General features: G+C 32.5%; 2 protein-coding genes and 1 pseudogene across 9 annotated transcripts; 1 reads left to right on the forward strand and 2 right to left on the reverse strand.

Moving 5' to 3' along the window:
- Positions 1 to 1,423: 1,423 nt before the first annotated feature.
- Positions 1,424 to 13,902, reverse strand: LOC132599149 (UPF0496 protein At4g34320-like). 4 transcript variants are annotated; one of them, XM_060312391.1, is made up of 2 exons: positions 13,782 to 13,902; positions 1,424 to 2,788 (listed from the first exon to the last, which is right to left on the reverse strand). In XM_060312391.1, the coding sequence occupies exon 2, from the start codon at positions 2,743 to 2,745 to the stop codon at positions 1,633 to 1,635; it is 1,113 nt and encodes a 370-aa protein (XP_060168374.1). In that variant the 5' UTR covers positions 2,746 to 2,788; positions 13,782 to 13,902; the 3' UTR covers positions 1,424 to 1,632. The 4 variants fall into 4 exon arrangements, with proteins under 4 accessions (XP_060168374.1, XP_060168373.1, XP_060168371.1 ...); XM_060312390.1 differs by having other exon boundaries at positions 13,726 to 13,864; XM_060312388.1 differs by having other exon boundaries at positions 13,067 to 13,792.
- Positions 5,899 to 9,369, forward strand: LOC132600251 (probable 1-acyl-sn-glycerol-3-phosphate acyltransferase 5; annotated as a pseudogene).
- On the reverse strand, positions 11,532 to 16,320 carry LOC132599147 (UPF0496 protein At4g34320-like). 5 transcript variants are annotated; one of them, XM_060312386.1, is made up of 2 exons: positions 16,276 to 16,320; positions 11,532 to 12,861 (listed from the first exon to the last, which is right to left on the reverse strand). In XM_060312386.1, exon 2 carries the CDS (start codon positions 12,816 to 12,818, stop codon positions 11,706 to 11,708), a length of 1,113 nt encoding a protein of 370 aa, XP_060168369.1. In that variant the 5' UTR covers positions 12,819 to 12,861; positions 16,276 to 16,320; the 3' UTR covers positions 11,532 to 11,705. The 5 variants fall into 5 exon arrangements, with proteins under 5 accessions (XP_060168369.1, XP_060168367.1, XP_060168368.1 ...); XM_060312384.1 differs by lacking the exon at positions 16,276 to 16,320 and adding an exon at positions 13,958 to 14,099; XM_060312385.1 differs by lacking the exon at positions 16,276 to 16,320 and adding an exon at positions 13,782 to 13,905.
- Between the last annotated feature and the right edge of the window lie 3,869 nt (positions 16,321 to 20,189).

Below are 20,189 nucleotides of genomic sequence, written 5' to 3' on the forward strand. Positions count from 1 at the left end.
ACACCACTCTTAGCATATTCCATAGTTACACCATCACTAGGAGCAGAATTAGTCAAAGAAACTCGAAGAGTTTCCCAAGAGTCTGGCAGAGTATTAAGAAGCAAAAGTCCCTGTATTTCTTCATCAAACTTGACACCCATTCCAGACAGCTGATCAAGGACACCCTGAAAATCATTGATATGATCAGAAATAGGGCTGCCCTCTTTGTATCTAATATTCATCAATTGTTTCAGTAGGAACAACTTATTGTTGCTAGTCTTTGAAGCATAAAGTGTCTCGAGCTTTTCGCACAAGCTTTTAGCATTTGTCTCATTCACAATATGATTTCGAACATTATCTTCAACCCATTTTCTAATATAGCCACAAACCTGTAAGTGCTCAAATTCCCAATCCTCATCTTCAATAGACTCGGGTTTCTTAGAAGCGAACACAGTTAAATGCAACTTCTTGACAAATAGAAGATCTTTCATCTTGCTTTTCCAAATATGGTAATTACTGCCATTTAAACAAAACCATCTTGCTCATATTTGTCTCAATTATTTGAACAATCAACACAACCAAATACAACCACAAGCTCTGATACCACTTTGTTGGGAAGAAACAAGCAATAACCAAATTGCACGACTAGGTAACAGCGGAAGAAATACCCAAGTCGAAACTTCCCACACTATTTGAACTAAGAGAAGACAATAAACACTAGCACAAATGGAAATTCAGGCAACAACTATACCAACAATAAAATAGCAAAGCAAGCAAAAATAAATCGAATGGAAGAGACACCAAATTTACATGGTAAAACCCCTTCAAGGTGAAGAGGAAACATCCACGGGACCTCCAGCCCACAAAAGCTCCACTATAATCAACAGGAGTTACAACAATGTTCTCCAAATGTCTACAACAACAAAGCCAAGCACGGAGCAACAATACATAAAAGATAGCACCAAAACTAGCGAAGAAAGGAGAGAAATCACCCCCAAAAACGAGCTACTGTTCGTACTCGAAAACTGGAGCTACAGACCACAAAATTTGATCTCCACCGTTGAAATCGAAGAACCAGATGTTGAGAACCCCCAGTTCAAATTTCAGCACGATCCAACGGTTAACGAATCGGGAAACACAATTTAAAGCAGATTGCTGTAGCAGAAACTTTCTGGACGAAAATCTGCTTTCTCTCTAACGTTTTTCTCTCTATATGGCTGCTATGAATTCACTCTTGTGTTCTGAAAATAAGACTTAAATTGATCCTATATATAGAGGAAATTTTGGGCAAAATTGGCCTGGTCCAAATTGGATTGGATTTTATTAATCCAATTCCACATAGGAAGGGAAAACCCAAAAACCTAACAAACAGAGAGTACTTTGTGATTTTTTATTTATTCATGTAAAAGAATAAATGAATAACAAATAAAAGAACTAATTGATATACTTTAAAAAAGAATCCAATAAATCTTATTCTTGATAGTATAAAGGCTAAAGAGTCCTCTAACCATGATATATGTTTCAGATTAAAGTCCCATATTTAACTATGAAAAGCAGAGAAATGTGAAAAGCAAAAAAAAAAAAAAAACTATGAAAAGCAGAGAAATGTTTCAGTGCTAAGGCAAATTCAGCATGCTGTAACCTTCTGTATCTTCAATGGTTTGGTAGTTTGATAATCCTTTGTAAGATTACAGTTCTAGCCCTACGAATATCCCTACTACACACATCAGCTTGCACTCCAAGATCTTCAACATTCTTCATAAAAACATCCAACTTTGTCCTGATCTCTTCTATAGCAATCTTAACAGCATTTTCATCAATAGCAAACTCAACTTTCTTCAAGAGTGATTCGATCTCGATTTCCAATCGATCTATCAGCACCCTAATACTGTCCAAATCCTTAATTGTGATAAAAGTACCAACTTGCATTGTGCTGACCAATTCTTTCTGCCCTTTGAGAGCATCTTCATAGTTCTTGAGAAGGGAATCTATCCATTTTCCCATTGATCCCAACGGAATCGATGATGCAGCAGCCAGAGCAGCCGCGACAGGAGGTGCAGCTATTACAGCAGCCACGACTGAGCAAATCAAAACAGTTGCAAATGTAGCCACAAATATAACATTTGACACTTTTCTCCAAGAATGTATGTACTTAAGCCTCTTATCAAGCTTGTTCTTTTTTAGCTGCAGTTTTTCAAGCATAACCATTTGTTGTGTATAAACAGACAGGAAAATCTGGAAAAATTCCTCTGTGAAAGGATCCTCTGCAGCTCTGAAATTCTTCAGTTCCTCTAAAGTCTTAGTGTATCTATTCCCTTCAACCCCACTTTCCTCTTCAAATTGTTGAAGCGCTACATGAATAAGCAATTGGCTATCGCAAGCACGTTTTAGACATTTCTCTAAAGCAGCCAAGAAATCCAGAGTTTTGAGGCTATTATCAAAATACTCCTCGACTAGCTTGAACAATTCTTGATTCTTCCATATGTCTTCCTTGCAATCCAATATCACCTTCACAACTTCCTGATTAATTTCCAAAAGGCATCTGATGACTTCCTTCAACGAATCAAAAGACAGTGCTCGAACTTCAACCCCATCAGCAAGGGTATTGACAACATGACTGGTTCGAGCTTGTAGAGCTGTATCAAAGGATTGTAAGTCCGTGTCAGCTCTGCACGCGGCTTCATATGAATTCAGCTTGATTTTGTACTGCAAATTGTCGATTGCATCTGAAGTTTCACCAGGCTTTTTGCTCATGTGTCCTCCCATATTGTTTCGCAAACCTCAAATTCAGTACTAATCTCTGCACTAGCTGCAAGAATGCAAAATTTTAGACATGAAATCTCACAACTTGAAACTATGACAGAAACCCAAAACAAATAATCCTCCTTTTCTGTTTAGATAACAGCTGACATTCTTACAAGTGTCCACTGTTTGTGAAGTTTGAGTGCAATTGCTTTAAAATTTGTGTACTTAAGGTTCAGGTAGCAATGGTTTAAATATTGCATTACAATTGCCATAAAATATGCAAATGAAAGTTTGACAAAAGAAGTTCTATTACCTATGACGATGCAATAATTGTCAAGTTTTCTGCAAAATACACCTCTTTATTGTGACAATAATGTTACTATTGAGATTCACTAGATTTTCATTACTAATATCAAACTTTTGGCACCACATTAATTTGTATGCGAATATTATTTGAGATACATTATAGCATTGGAGAATAATCACTCGTTTTCGATATAGATAATTTTATACAACAATCTATACGATTATGTACAGATTCAGTTTTTAAGATTCTTAGCTTTAAACTTGTTAAATTAATTAAGAGCTCAAATCCAATTATGCATTAAATAAACTTTTAATGAATTTCACATGTAAATCTTTACTCCAGTCGAAAATACTGAATTCATATATTCTATATACTCAATGTTGAAGCGCTTGCACCTTATAAGTTTTAAATAAATGTTAATCAATGTAAAGCCAAGAAAATGCAGGACTATTAATCACCCCTTACCCCACCATACTTATTCGTCGACGTTAGTTATTTAAAAGACAAAAAAGAATTCTATTTATTCAATGCAACTTTTTAAAAAGTTATTCAACACAACTAAAGACTCTCCAACTTTGTTAATTGTTTATCCATATATTTATCCTTCTTTCTAGGATTTTTTGACCGAAATAATCCATTATCTAAGTCAATTAACAAAAATAATACATTTTTTTGAAACTTTACAAAACTAGTATAAACGTATTTTCCAGTAACGTATTAGACATTATTTTATTAAAAAATCCAACGGATAAAAACTAACGACTGACGGAGCAAATAGATATATAAAACGTTACTGTCAGTAACGTTTTTATAATTCGTTACTGTGAGTTATGTATTAAGGCTAATACGTTACTAACAGTAACGACTTATACGTGACTTTATTATGTCTTCACTTTTTGATATCACCCAATACTTTTAACTTGGAGTATAAATTTATATGTATAATTTGATTAAAATTGCATTGAATAAGTATGAACCAATTTTTAAAAGTACAATGGGTTTAATATATTAAGAGCTTTAAATATTGAACCAATAAAATTTATATCCTTAATCCAGCGGACCTTGTAGCTTACTATATGATATTTTGCTGTTATTCCCAGCTCTATCATATATGATCAGGTGACGCTACTAGAAAGTAGAATTTTGAGGGACTTTCGTAAAAAAAAATATCAGAATCGTACTCGTGGTAATTGTTTCCGATGGACTTTCAACGGAAATGTCGTCTGATATTCTGATAATTTTAGTCATATGAAGTATTTACATATCTGAAAAATCAAACTAATCGTCGTTATCGTACAAAGAACATAACTGAACACGGATCTTGAATTTTTTATGAAAAGGGTCCTTGTTTTAAAAGGAATAGGTGACTAGGTCATGTCCCAAAAGTTAATTGGATGGATTTTTACTAACTTATAAGGTAAATAAATGTCGAAGGAAGACCCACCTTATTTAATTACTCATTTTTCATATGTGGATAATTATATCAATTATCTTACAAAAATATACGAGATTAAAACTTAATGCTCTAGATATTTTTCGTGTCATATATAAGAATCTAATTTTAAATTAGGGAGATTATATTAATTGTTGTTGTTAAGTCTAAGTATGTTAGGCCGACCATAACATATGTATGAACTCAATAATATAATTCATACTTGATTATCGCAGATGTATTAGGAAACACGTATTAGTGATATCAATAAGTGAAGACATAATAAAGTCACGTATAAGTCGTTACTGTTAGTAACGTATTAGCCTTAATACGTAACTCACAGTAACGAATTATAAAAACGTTACCGACAATAACGTTTTATATATCCGTTTGCTCCGTCAGCCGTTAGTTTTTATCCATTAAATTCTTTAATAAAATAATGTCTAAAACGTTACTGGGAAATACGTTTATACTAGTTCTGTAAAGTTTCAAAAAAATATATTATTTTCGTTAATCGATTTAAATAATGGATTATTTTGGTAAAAAATTCTTCTTTCTAGGAACACACTCTGTGGGGAAAAGTAATGTAGAATCAAAATTTAAGAATGGCATATCCGTAATTTTAGTAATATCAAGGAGTATTTCAATAGAAGAGTATTGCGGTATAATATCTTGATTTTATTTGGTAGCATATTTGTAGGGAGATAATTACCATATATTAGTTAGTTTCCTTGTTTTACTAATTACCATATATTAGTTAGTTTCCTTGTTTCACTAATTACCATATATTGGTTAGTTTTTTTGTTTCACTAATTATCATATATTGGTTAGTTTTCTTGTTTCACTAGGGTTCAAGATTGTATCCTATATATATTCTCTCTTGGTGAATGAATGAACAGGTCAAGATTGTATAGTTTCTACAAAGAGTGTGGTAATGGGAGCTAAAAAAATGGATAAATGAGAAGCAAAGCAGTTATCTTACAAAACAGCACCGTGTGCTTTAACATACTCAGGGATGGTTTGGTAAGATGGATAAGCAAAAATAGTGATGGGATAAAAATTTAGTATCACTTTATCCTTTGTTTGGTTACTAATCATGGAATAAGTTATCTCTGGATTAAAAATAGTGCTGTGATAACTTATACCCATTAGAGGGTGGAATTGTAATCCTAAGATAACTTATCCCAGGATAAAACAGTGAAATTGACTGAAATAGCTCTGAGGTTCTCAAAATCTTTTTTCTACTACATAACGTGGAGGGTATTTTTGTAAACAAATAACTTTTTCTTAAAAGTTATGCAATATATGTTACTTTTAATACAACAAACTAAACAATTAATAAGAAATAATATCATGATAACTAATCCCAATATAAATAATCCAGCATAACCTATCCCACAATAATTAATACCAAACGACCCCAGCCTTATTTCGGAGCTGTTGGACAATTTTATTGAACTGGTTTTTAGGGTGACACGTCAGCTTTATGAATACGTGTCTGTATTTCAGTGGTTGCCGCCTTAATGAGGATTCAAAAGGATTCTACGCTACGTAATATATAAAACCAATCTTTTGGTTTTATTTCTTATCTCACGTGTTTTATAACGTTTTTTTTTTTTGGATGTGTGGGTTCGCTAAGGTATATACTTAAGAGCAGTTTGATAAAATTGCCTGTGTTTGGATGGGTTTTTCATGTTATGGAGTTCATACCTGTTGAGAGAAAATGGGAGGCGGATGCATTGAAGCTTCGTCAGATGCTTTGCACATATAAAGATCCTCAAGATCCACTATGGCTTGTTGTTTTTCCAGAGGGCACTGATTTCACGTATGTTCCCTTAACTTTGACTTTCGGATTTATGTATATGTATGTGGGAGTGTATCTGTGTTACCTGAATAATTAGTGTCTTTTTGTCGCCAGTACTAGTGCTAATTGACCTTGATTTACAGAGAACAGAAGTGCATTCGTAGTCAAAAGTATGCTTCTGAAAATGGATTGCCTATTCTGAAGAACGTACTTCTTTCGAAGACGAAGGGTTTTTTATGCCTGTTTGGAGGAACTGAGAGGTTCCTTGGATGCAGGTAGCACTTCTTTTACCTTCATCCTTATGTAATTATTTGGCTGATGTTTGTCATATTATTCCTGTTTATTAGTATCTGATGCTAAATTGCATTACTTCAGTGGCTCAAGTTCTACATTTACTCTGATCATGAAACTTCCTTGTTTGGTCCTGCCGAAACAATGAGGGTGCTTATTAAATTCATTAGATGGAGTCTGCTTTTGAATTAGAAGTTTATTTTTGATCGCAGTACAGTAACTAACTGTCTAATTGCCTTCAGATATGGCTCTGTTTTGTTGCATTTTGTTGAAACTTGATTGTTACCATTTCCTGGACATCTAATATTATGTTAACAAGCCACATTGCATCTTGTACAGGTATTTAGTAATGTTAGAGTCATGCTTTTCCCCTGTGAAGTTAGAATTTGCTCATCTTGATCCAGGGATATTCTTAGATTCATAGGCGGACAGCGGATAAGATACAGTTGATATATTAGAAGCATGCCCTGTCAAAGCTGACCACAGTGGACAAGGATGTCTGATGTGGATAGATCTATTGTCTTTGCTGTTTTCTTTTCCTCTCCATGTATGTGGCATTATTGTCTTCTCGGAACACCCCTTGTCACACTCTCTATTTATGCGGAGGAAGAGTATTGTATCTGATATTGACTCTTTGCTAGACCTTCTGCATTCCTTCAATCTATAGAAGGATGCCCTCATTTTTTATGTAATCTTTTCAGTACCTTCTTCGTACCTTTTTATTTTACTAAAATCGTACCTTTTCATAAACAGAAACATCAAAGATGAACAGTTCTTTTTCTTTTAGATATTAGATGAGAAAAGGACCAAAATCATCTCATAATGTTTGGATTTGGATCAAAATCATACATATTCTTTCGCATGGTGCACTAATAGTACATTATGTTTGCATAAGTGGTGCACTTTTAGTCACAATCCCAAATAAATTTAACGGAAAAGAACAAAAATGCCCCTGAACTTTTAGAAAAGGTATAAAAATACCCTTTATTCATCTATTTTGCTAAAACTACCCCTCAATTCAACTTTTTGGCTCATTTATTCCCCTTGACTAACGGACAACACTAATTTTTTTAAAAAAAATAAATAAAAAAATTGCACATGACATTTTATTACTGAAAAATTAATTTATTCTTTTAAAAAGAAATCTGAAAAATCGTTATTTGTAGAATAAGGAAAAATAATTTTTCAACATCCATTTCTTTAAAAAAACAAATGTAGTAAGCCTTTTATATATATATATATATATATATATATATATATATATATATATATATATATATATATATATATATATATATATATATATATATAAAAACAGAATTGGATTTTCATTAAAACATGTGGAATTTTTTTAAGTTTGGAAAAAAAAAATTAACGGGTGGAAACCCCATTTTATTTTTAGAAAATTCAATTTTTAAATCTGAAAAACTGATTGTTTTTTTAAGTAAAATGTGCAAAACTAATACTCCATAATTTTCTTCTAGATTTAAAAAAGGATAGTTTTCTGGGTTTTTTTTTTAAACACAGTTTTTCCATAAAAAATTTAATTTTTTCAGATTTTTATAAAAATCCAATTTTTCACATTTTGAAAAGAAAAAAAATTAGTGTTGTCCGTTAGTCAAGGTTTTACTCGTTAAAAAAAAGTTTTCCAAATTTAAAAAAAATCCAAGGTTTCAGATTTCTTTTTAAAAGAATAAATCAATTTTTCAGTAATAAAATGTCATGTGCAATTTATGTTTTTTTTTAAAAAAAAAAAATTAGTGTTGTCCGTTAGTCAAGGGGAATAAATGAGCCAAAAAGTTGAATTGAGGGGTAGTTTTAGCAAAATAGATGAATAAAGGATATTTTTATACCTTTTCTAAAAGTTCAGGGGCATTTTTGTTCTTTTCCGTTAAATTTATTTGGGATTGTGACTAAAAGTGCACCACTTATGCAAACATAATGTACTATTAGTGCACCATGTGAAAGAATATGTATGATTTTGATCCAAACCCAAACATTATGGATGATTTTGGTCCTTTTCTCGATATTAGATAGTCACACTCCACTTGAGAGATAGTAAAGAACCGTCAACACAAAATGCCTGTCTTATTGTTTCTTTTTAAACCAATTTATGCCTTGCTTTTTTTAGTTGCTGATACATTAGAACGAGAACTTCAGAGAACATGCTGTATTCATTGCGGTCATGCCCTAATGGTTTTATTTTCATCATCATATTTCAAACGAAGTAGAGTTTCTTCATATACTTCTTTCAAAAGTATACTTTCATCTGTTTGGTAGTCCCTAATGAGGATAGGCTAATGGCAAGCAGTTGTCCTAATTTAATTTTCCAATTAAACTTCTTTTGACTGTCCATTTCGTGCTTTTTCAGTTTATGACATCACAATTGGCTACAAGCATAATTGCCCTTCTTTTTTTGGACAATGCTTTTGGGGTTGATCCAGCTGAAGTTCATATGCACGTCCGCTGTATTGTTATTGCGGATATACCAGAATCTGAAAATCAGGCTGCTTCATGGTTGATGAATACATTCAGTGATAAGGATAAATTGTTGTCCGATTTTCATTCAGAAGGTCATTTCCCTCGCGAAGGAATAGAAAATGAGCTCTCTACAGCCAAGTGTCTAGCAAACTTCATCTTTGTGATAACATTGACTGTACTTTGTACATATCTAACGCTATTCTTGTCCATTTGGTTCAAGATATATGTTTCCTCTGTATGTGCATTCTTGGCAACAGCTACATTCTTCAATATTCGGCCTTCGCCCATTGTATCTTTATGAATGCAGTCGCCTTTTAAGATTTTATATAAGCTAGCGTTAATTTTGTACAATTTTCCCTGTGCTATTGTGTTGAATTCACTGTCTGTTGTGATCCCTTGAAGTTCCTTTTCTATATCGTATGATCTGGCCCTATTCTGATTATGACTTAATGTTCAGGTCAGAGGTTAACATAGTACAAAGGAATTATTTTACATTTGGCAGATATTTCCAAAAAGAATAATAAGTAATTTTCCTTACTTAAAATTACACCTCAATCCCAAAAAGAAGAAGAAGCTGGGGTTGGACCGTACGAATCTTCACGGATCATGTTCTATATTTTGTATTGTAGGATTTATCATAAATCGACTCTCTTTATATTGACTGTCAACCTAACACAACTAGGGCTGCATATCGGTCGGTTCGGTTCGGGTTTCAAAATTATCGGTTTAACTTATTGGTTATCGGTTTGTAGATATATTAAACCGTTAAAGAACCGTTAAAATATCGGTTAATGGGTTATCGGTTAATCGGTTGTTGTATGTTATCGGTTCGGCTATCGGTTTAACTGTTAAGATTTCACACAACAAAAAAATGTCTTGACCACAATATGAACGGTGACTGGTTAAAATTAAGGTAATTGGCAGGTTTATCCCGCTTAATCATGATTTATAATTGACAACGGGTTTCAACCCACAAAAATATCAAGAAATGGATGTAGTTCCATATATGACTTTTCTTCATTTGAAAACTAATACTGTTAAAAGAAGGTTATTTTGCCACCATCTTTCAAAAGGTTAGATTAAAATCACTCCTAACCCATAAACAGAACATAAACAGGCAGCAATTGAGTTTAAATCTTAACATACATCATATGCAAACACAACCTGAGACTTATATATATACAGAACATAAACAAGGCAGCAGAGCATCTTAAGTGTATAACCAACAAAACAAAATACTATGTTTCAGCCTTAATACTATCAAGAAGGCAGGTTGTTAATCATCTTTACATTTCTCCATCATTCTACGGTCTGCATCTTTACAGGGGTTAGTAAACTACCTATGAACACCAACCCTATTGACAGGACCATAATTAAGCTATAGATTAGAACTTAGAAAACAGCCCATAGAACAACTTCTAGTGGGCACTGGGCAGCAGCGACAAAGGCAAAACAGTGCACAACAACTTAGTTAAAGGGTAGAAGTGTAATTAATTAAATTGCTATCGGGTTATCAGGTAACCCGTTAACAAAAATGGTCAACCCGCGACCCGACCCAATAAGCCATTAAGTCAAAAACACCACCCGGTACCTGAACCGGTAATCCATTAACCCGAACCATTAACCCAATAACCCAATAATCGGTTCGGGTTATTGGTTTAACCGTTAACATGCACAGCCCTAAACACAACCTTCTTACTGATCAGTTTGGTATGGCAAGGTGAGCATAGAGGCAGAGATCATTTTCATAAGTTTGATATTGTAAAGCAAGAAGCTATAAAAACTAACGTGCAAATTTCTTATTTCCTTTTCTTGACCGAATCTTTGATCATGTAACTTAAATCTTTTCACGTTGTCTTTGAATTTTTCTTTCATCTATGGACCTGTTGTATCTAGCAACTTTTAATTTCGGAGTAGGTTGTGAAAATTTCAAAGGGTTTGGGACCATCACCTTGACTCATAATATAAATTAATGACAATGGTCCTAACAGGTCGATCGACTCTTAAATAGTCTGAACGTACGACTGGAAAAGTCAATAATAAGTACATTTTTTCAGCCAAATGAAAGAAAGATGAGAGAGCAAGAAAGGAAAGAAAATTTAGATTTCGAGTTTAACTATCTGCTATTCGAAATTCATGAGCCCAACCAAACTGGATATACACCGAGTAAGCCAGTTAAAGCGGGTAAAACGTTTTCTATCGAATATATTTCTCCATTTTCAGAGAAAGATTAGATTTTGTTGTTCCACCTGAGGAACGACTTGGACACCATTATTGAAGGGAAGCAAATATGGCCACTAGAAAAGTACAAATTTCTACTGTCCCTATAACCATGAAGCCATAACAAAATCCAGAAAAGACTAAAGCAGCCTCAGCATGTATCAAAAGATAAACTTTACATGTATAATAGTAGTTAATAGAGAGTAATTTGTGATTTTTTATTTATTCATGTAAAAGAATAAACGAATAAAAAATAAAGGAAGTAACTAACATACTTTAAAAAAGAATCCAACAAATCTTATTCTTCATGGTAAAAAGGCTAAAGAGTCCTTTAACCATGATATATGTTTCATATTAAAGTCACATATTTAACATCACAAACTATGAAAAGCAGAGAAATGTTTCAGTGCTAAGGCAAATTCAGCATGCTGTAACCTTCTGTATCTTCAATGGTTTGGTGGTTTGATAATCCTTTGTAAGATTACGGTTCTAGCCCTACGAATATCCCTACTACACACATCAGCTTGCACTCCAAGATCTTCAACATTCTTCATAAAAACATCCAACTTTGTCCTGATCTCTTCTATAGCAATCTTAACAGCATTTTCATCAATAGCAAACTCAACTTTCTTCAAGAGTGATTCGATCTCGATTTCCAATCGATCTATCAGCACCCTTATACTGTCCAAATCCTTAATTGTGATAAAAGTACCAACTTGCATTGTGCCGACCAATTCTTTCTGCCCTTTGATAGCATCTTCATAGTTCTTGAGAAGGGAATCTATCCATTTTCCCATTGATCCCAACGGAATCGACGATGCAGCAGCCAGAGCAGCCGCGACCGGAGGTGCAGCTATAGCAGCAGCCACGACTGAGCAAATCAAAACAGTTGCAAATGTAGCCACAAATATAACATTTGACACTTTTCTCCAAGCATGTATGTACTTAAGCCTCTTATCAAGCTTGTTCTTTTTTAGCTGCAGTTTTTCAAGCATAACCATTTGTTGTGTATAAACAGACTGGAAAATCTGGAAAAATTCCTCTGTGAAAGGATCCCCTGCAGCTCTGAAATTCTTCAGTTCCTCTAAAGTCTTAGTGTATCTATTCCCTTCAACCCCACTTTCCTCTTCAAATTGTTGAAGTGCTACAAGAATAAGCAACTGGCTATCGCGAGCACGTTTTAGACATTTCTCTAAAGCAGCCAAGAAATCCAGAGTTTTGAGGCTATTGTCAAAATACTCCTCGACTAGCTCGAACAATTCTTGATTCTTCCATATGTCTTTCTTGCAGTCCAATATCACCTTCACAACTTCCTGATTCATTTCCAAAAGGCATCCAGTGACTTCCTTCAACGAATCAAAAGACAGTGCTCGGACTTCAACCCCATCAGCAAGGGTATTGATAACATGACTGGTTCGAGCTTGTAGAGTTGTATCAAAGGATTGTAAGTCCGTGTCAGCTCTGCACGCGGCTTCATATGAATTCAGCTCGATTTTGTACTGCAAATTGTCAATTGCAGCTGAAGTTTCACCAGGCTTTTTGCTCATGTGTCCTCCCATATTGTTTCTCAAACCTCAAATTCAGTACAAATCTCGGCACTAGCTGCAAGAATGCAAAATTTTAGAAATGAAATCTCACAACTTGAAACTATGACAGAAACCCAAAACAAATAATCCTCCTTTTAAGCTAAACTCCAAATTCAACCAACAAAAGTCCTACCAAGACATTATTTCCATACATACAAAATCAAACACAAAACAACAAGAAACAGCAACAACTGAACAAAAAAGAAAAAAAACTGAAATACCTAGTACCCAAAAATAGAAAAGATCCAATCTTTATCCTAACAGAATCATACTTCATAGATTCCTCAACTTTGCTGCAAGAGATTAATCAAAATCACAAAATGGGCAACTAATACATGTAAAACTTTCAAGATTGTCAGCTAAAATAAGAAGCTTTAAAAATTAAACTTGTGATGCTTTGTTCAAGAATTGAGTTTGGGAACACAAAACAACAAGGTCCCACAAAAAAAAAATCACTTTCACAACATAACAATCAAAGCAAAACAAACAAGAAACTTCAACAACTAAACAAAATAATCCTAAAATAAACAGTACCCATAAATATAAAAAGATCCAATCTTTATCCAACAAAAGCTTACTTCATATATTCCACAAACTTTGCAGCAAGATACTGATCCAAGATCCCAAGCGGGCAACTTATAAATGTAAATTTTCAGCTAAAAAAACAATCTTTTTAGTTATGATGCTCTGTTAAAAAATCTGAGTTTGAAAAATCAAAGAGGGGTAAACAGCAGGTATATATAATAAATGTGGGGGGGGGGGGGTGTATAATTATGAAGAATAAAGATAGAGGCTAGGGATAAAGGAAGAAGCTTAGAGAGAAATGGAAGCGTTAAGAGCCAAGCAAAATGCTTAGGTGGCTTAGGGGTTGACACATTACATTACAAACAAATAGCTTGCACGCATCATGAGTTTAATTTGAACAAAATTTCATACGGGAAGCAATGTTCTTCTGGTTTAAGCTTAATTTCAGAGCTACGTACTATTCTTCTCCAGATAATAATCTAGAGAAATTTATTTATATCCAGTTATATATAAAAAGGAAGGTGTAAATGGAAACAGAGTTAGCTTTAATTTAACGCGGAAAGAAAGGGAGGGGAAATGAAGGATACCTTTAGTAAGAAACTGTGAAACTTCAGCTTAAAGAAAGGGAAGTGTGAGTTAAGGAGACTATAGAAGAAAACATGGGTCTTTTTTATTCTTTCTAAATTTTGTTTGTTTCAACAAGGATTTTGTTTTCTTTATTAACGATAAAGATTTAGGAAATCACCAAAGTCTGTATAAAGTTGGACTCCCTTTTTTCTGATGAAATGACCAAAACACCCTGTTTATATTTTGAGAAGTAAACTTTCTCCCTGATTTTAATTTTTATACACTAAGGTAATTATGTATCTTAATTTAATCAGACACTTAATTTAAAAAAGTAAAAAAGAAATTTTTGAACGTTGTGGTGTTAATAAAAAATGTATAAAATGCTAAAATGTCTTTGAATTTTAAGTTTTTAAATATGTTATGCGGGGTATTGAAATTAAAAAGTTACAAAAAATAGGAAATAATAGTCTTTTTTTAAACAGAGTAAAACAAAAAGTAAGACGTATATGGAGTATAATAATTACTTATAATATGTGAGACTAATAATCTGAAAATAAGATGACAACAAACTACAGTATTGTTAAATTATAATGGTAGTACATATAAAGAAATTGACAGATACTAGTATACTATCAATCGAAGTGGAGCTAGGCGTCGATGCGAAAATTGGGCGACAATGCACTTTTTTGCCTATACTCCATTAAATTCAATTTCAATGTCTTATTTTCCTTTTTGGTTTGTTTCAAATAAAAATCTCTCTTTCTATTTTGATTATAACTCTTTAATTCCAATATTTTATATGACATATTTAAAATTACAAGAACATTTTGATACACATGTGTCATTTTTAATTTAAGACCACTAGATTCAATATTTTTTAAAGAAAATTAATGGTAAATCAACTTAAAACACTTAAATTGGGAGGAAATACTCTAGTCTCTAGTGGCAAAGGAGTTCAGAATTTAAGTTTATAGGATTATATCTCAAATGTGACATTTTTGTAAATTTTTTCCTAATTCATTAAGATTTTTTATTCCTCTACTGCCATCCATGCATGTGTTGTAAGTTAAGGAAATTATTTCCTAAACGTTTTGCATTTGTTTTTCCAATTGATAAGTACCTTTATTTTGATAGATTCCGTGAATTAGAAAAGCACTACAAGTTGAGGGTAGTTGATGTACTCAAGAGTCGACCGCTAAACAATGGATTCCATGGCCAGTGACTGGGAAGTAAAATGTGGACCATCTGGTTTCAATGTTCTGACCAAGTATGAAAAGAACCACAATTCTTTGAGACAGAGAGAGTAGCTAGAATGGAAATGAATTAAGAAACAAATTATATGTTTCCTTGATAAATTATATTGGTTTGAGCTGATTAAGTCGAGACACTTTTTAGACTCGTTCTCTAAATAGATGCAAATGAATGCCCTTTTTAATTAGGCAAAACTATGAGGATAGATGAAAGTGGGTGGGAGTGAAGGGGGGTGAGGGTGGTGGAATGTTGGAGGTGAGAGGAAATAATCAACCCAAAATGCCACTTATAAGATTTTTATATACTTTTTTCTATTTTTTGAAGAACATGCTTTCCTAGAAAAAAAATTATGTTTCAAGACATTTTGATCAATCAAACATGAGAAAATTTAAGAACATTTTCCTTCATATATATATATATACACACACCAAATACATCCTTAGTCTTTTCTTTAAAAAATTCAAATATGGAGCTAACACGGCTGGATACATACGGATATAGCTAAATCATACGAGACGAAGATGGTCCAAAGTTATGCTACCAACATGTATACATGATTCCATCTGAATTAACTAGCTCATGAGATGAGAATTGTCCAACATCATATAAAGAGATATTGTCAGCCCTCCACAATTGATAGGGACAATTTCAACACTCCTTACACACCCAAGTCTGCTAATAGTGGAGCATGACCAACATAATAGGGAAACCCAACCACGGGTAAACTAAGAATTGGAATGAGTCTGACTGTGATACTATGATAAGAATGAACTTTGGACCTAACTTAACTCCAAGACCATGTATAAACGTTCACATCCTTCCACGAGTGAAAAGGCACCATTTTTCATTAGTAAAAAGAACACGTTAATCGCTGAGTGATGCTACATTTGTTAATTGATCTAGATTAGCTTGCTATATATGATCTTCTCAAGGAACAACAAGTTAAGAAAGAAGATCATAAAATCTTTTGAATTCTTTTGGTTCCCCCTATGCAACTTTGATAAATTTTCATCCACTGATTTCCTAATGCATGTTGCAAATGGCATACCATTCGTTAATGTACTAAAGAATGAAGGAGTTAACTTACCGATAATCTCAAAGTGTTAATCTTCAGTCGTACTTGAGAAGTCAGGTAGATTAGCTGTGGCTTTGGGTAAAATTATGATGGGTAGCAGTAATATTTATAGGCAAATTTAGTGATGTGTATGACCAAGCTAAGACAAGTGACTTGCCAGGAAAGTCATTAGTTGTTGCCTTGCTTTTCCCTTTTTATCTATTTGGTCTTTTCGGTTTAGATAACAGTTGTCATTCTTACAAGTGTCCACTGTTTGTGAAGTTTGAGTGCAATGGCTTTAAAATTTGCGTACGTAAGGTTCAGGTAGAAATGGTTTAAATATTGCATCACAATTGCCATAAATTATGCAAATGAAAGTTTGACAAAAGAAGTTCTATTACCTATGACGATGCAATTATTGTCAAGTTTTCTGCATAATACACCTCTTTATTGTGACAATAATGTCACTATTGAGATTCACTATATTTTCATTACTCATATCAAACTTTTGGCACCACATTAATTAGTATGCGAACATTATTTGAGATACATTATAGCATTGCAGTTATTTGAGATACATTATAGCATTGCAGGATAATCACTCGTTTTCGATATATAAATAAAGTTTATTTTATACAACAATCTATACGATTATATACAGATTCATCATTTAAGATTCTTAGCTTTGAACTTGTGAAATTAATTAAGGACTCAAATCCAATTACACATTAAGCAAACTTTTAATGAATTTTCACATGTAATCTTTACTCCTCGTAAAAAATACTGAATTCATATATACTATATACCCAATGTCAAAGCACTTGCACCTCATAAGTTTTAAATAAATGTTAATCAATGTAAAACCAGGAAATTAACCACCCCTTAGCCCACCATACTTATCAGTCGATGTTAGTTATTTAAACGACAAAAAAGAATTCTATTTATTCAACGCAACTTTTAAAAGTTAATTCAACACAACTAAAGAACCACAACTTTATTAATTGCTTATCGATATATTTAAACTCCTTCCAGGAACACTCTCCATGGGAAAAAGTAATAATGTAGCATAAAAAGTTAAGAATGGTATATTCGTAATTTTAGTAAAATTAAAGGTTATTTCAATAAAAGAGAGTTGTTAATGGGAGCTAAAAAAAGTGGATAAACGAGAAGCAAAGCAGTTAATCTTACAAAACAGCACCGCGTGCTTTAACATACTCAGCCTTATTTTCGGAGCTGTTGGACATTTTTATTAAACTGGTTTTTAGGGTGACACGTCAGCTTTATTAATACGTGTCTGTATTTCAGTGGTTGCCGCCTTAATGAGGATTCAAAAGGATTCTACGCTACGTAATCCCCAAAACCAATCTTTTGGTTTTATTTCTTATCTCACGTGTTTTATAACGGTTTTTTTTTTCTTTTTCTGTTGTGTTCTTTTGGCTGTCCATTTTTCTCGTTATTTCCCAACTAAGCTGATCTTCTTTGTGATTTTCACACGGTTTGAAGAAGAGTAGGAAACAGTGAAGATACAACTGGATTCATGTTTCATGCTTAGTAACGTTAAATTTTAATACCAAGGATTCTGGTGGACTTTAATTAAAGGTCTCGAGTTTGAGTATTAAGAAAAATGATAGAATGTTTTTTCTAATTCCTTTAATGAGTCTTATACAATACAAATCCGGATGAATCGAGGTCCCAAAGCGAATTTCGAACATGAATGAGATATAAAAAAGGTTAAGTTTTAATTTATTTGTCAATAAAAATTATTTCAAATAATTACTACTTGAAATTTTATTTGAAACACTAATGTATGTTTTATAATTTGATCTATTATTTCAAGTTTAACTCGAAATAGAGAAGTACTGTTGAAATTGAAACAATTGTTTTGAAAAGTATCTCAATGAAAACAATGATTTTCACTCATGAATTCATTTTCTTTTTTCAAAATGAAATTCATGTAAAACACATGAACTCAATCATTAATAAATGCTCTTAATTTTTTTTCAATTTTAATCAAATAAAGTTGGAGTCATTATAGAAAAGCAAAAACAATAAGCAACCATTGTTGTATCTCCTGAGAGGTTGGGGTGTGCTAGAGGATAGGGTAAGCAAAAAGTAACAAAAAATCCAAAAAAGGGAGTTAAATTAGTGTTATGCCTCACTTTAACAAGAATCTATATATATAATAAAGCTGGGCAATAAGAGAGTGACGTGGCACCTCTTTTAGGCCAGGATTAGTATTTATCTTTTTCCTCTGTTTTTTGAGATTTTCCCCCTTCTTTTGGTCTAAAAATTCTGCAAAAAACTATTAAAAATATCTTATTCATCTCTCCCCTCATTATTACTACAATTTATTACTTTTCCTTAAGTTCTTCCCTCCTTCTATACACAGCCGTTTTCTTCTTCCTATTATAGAATGATTCTCTTGTCAATTAGTCTCATTTAATTTCTTCCCAAAAATCACGTCCCCCAAATTCTGTTTTCTCTAATTTTTTTCCTTTTTTATTGTTTTCATACATCTACTATATTTAATGTCCACATATTTTTATTGCATTAATAAGGTCCAATCTACCATTTTCCCCTAATTAAGTCATATCAGCCGTTTGTTTTCTTTTGCTTTCTCTCATAAAGTGATCATTTGTAACGTTTTTTTAATTTTTAATGAATAGAGCATAAGAATTTGTCTACTATTTAAGTTGGAAAGAAGAAGATTGCAGCAATCTTCCACTTCCAGTTTGTTCATCCTATTAAATTATTGCATGATGGAGTAGTACCATGTTCTTTTGTTCTTCCAAAGATTTGAGGGAGTACTATTAAGTATTTATTTTCTCTGCTAGATTTATTTACATTGTTGTTTTGTTTTAAATATTAGTTTGATTTGTTTTATTATTGATCTGTCAGTTAAATTTTTGTGCTTTTGCGGATTTTACATTGTTGTTTTTTTTTTCGTTTCATTACTCCAGCAAAAGTCTATGAATTACAATTTAATTAAATATTCTTTGATTTCTTCTACCCTTTATCGAAATTAATCTCATGTACCAATTTTTTTTTTCTTTTTTTTTGTTCGTTTTTAGGATGAAGACCTCAAGGAGCTTCGTTGTCTTGCGGAGAATCAACTGCAGGAGTAAAAAAATGTTGAAAGACGGAAGAGACAAGGTAGTTCTTGAGGTTATTGATGTAATGTTGTAATCACAAAAAAGTTACAAAAGAAATTACTAATCTGTTGTATTCTTTTGCAGTAATTTATGTACAAAAGCTGAAGAAGAATTTTATCTTTAAGATATCCGATTCCCTATCTTTGCTTTTCTTAATTATTTTCTAAATATGCAAAGATAGGAGTCAACAAAGAAAATAATGGAGAAGGAAGACAAAATGTGGAGTTGTAGAAATGAAAGGTGGTAAAATCTGCTTATTTCTACCCCTTAATTTGTAGTAATTATTCTTTTTTCGAAAAACTTCGTCACTCTTTGAACAACTAAAAGCATTTTATTTACGCTTAGGCCTTTTAATTTGATAGTTTATTTTGCTGAAATAAGCTATTCTATTGTATGCATATGTGTAAGAAATTTATTCTATTCTATCTCGAGTAAATTTATAACGGTAGCATTTGCACATAAAAGAATTTGACATTTTTCTGAAAAACGAGCATGTGGGGAATTAAGAAGGAAAAATGAAAAACAGATAGGAAAAAAAAAAAGGAAAAGGATAGTAATAAATATAGAAGAGATTCTTATGATTTAATTCAGTGAATTTGGGTTATATTTATTCGGTTTTGATTTTCTATTTTCCTTTCAATCTTCTTTTATTGTTGTTATTAGTTTAGAATGAAAAATAGAGAAAAATATAAAAGTAATTGTCAGAAATAAATTACACCAAAATGTTAAATTTCTAAGTCTACTTCTATAAAATATATCATAACTTTTATTTGATATAATATTAATTATTGTATG

This window comes from Lycium barbarum, chromosome 6 (assembly GCF_019175385.1).
Source record: "Lycium barbarum isolate Lr01 chromosome 6, ASM1917538v2, whole genome shotgun sequence".
Lineage (NCBI taxonomy): Eukaryota > Viridiplantae > Streptophyta > Magnoliopsida > Solanales > Solanaceae > Lycium > Lycium barbarum.

Excerpts from the sequence above, each read along its gene's own strand:
- LOC132599147 (XM_060312386.1), bottom strand. The coding sequence starts at position 12,818 with ATGGGAGGACACATGAGCAAAAAGCCTGGTGAAACTTCAGCTGCAATT.
- LOC132599149 (XM_060312391.1), bottom strand. The coding sequence starts at position 2,745 with ATGGGAGGACACATGAGCAAAAAGCCTGGTGAAACTTCAGATGCAATC.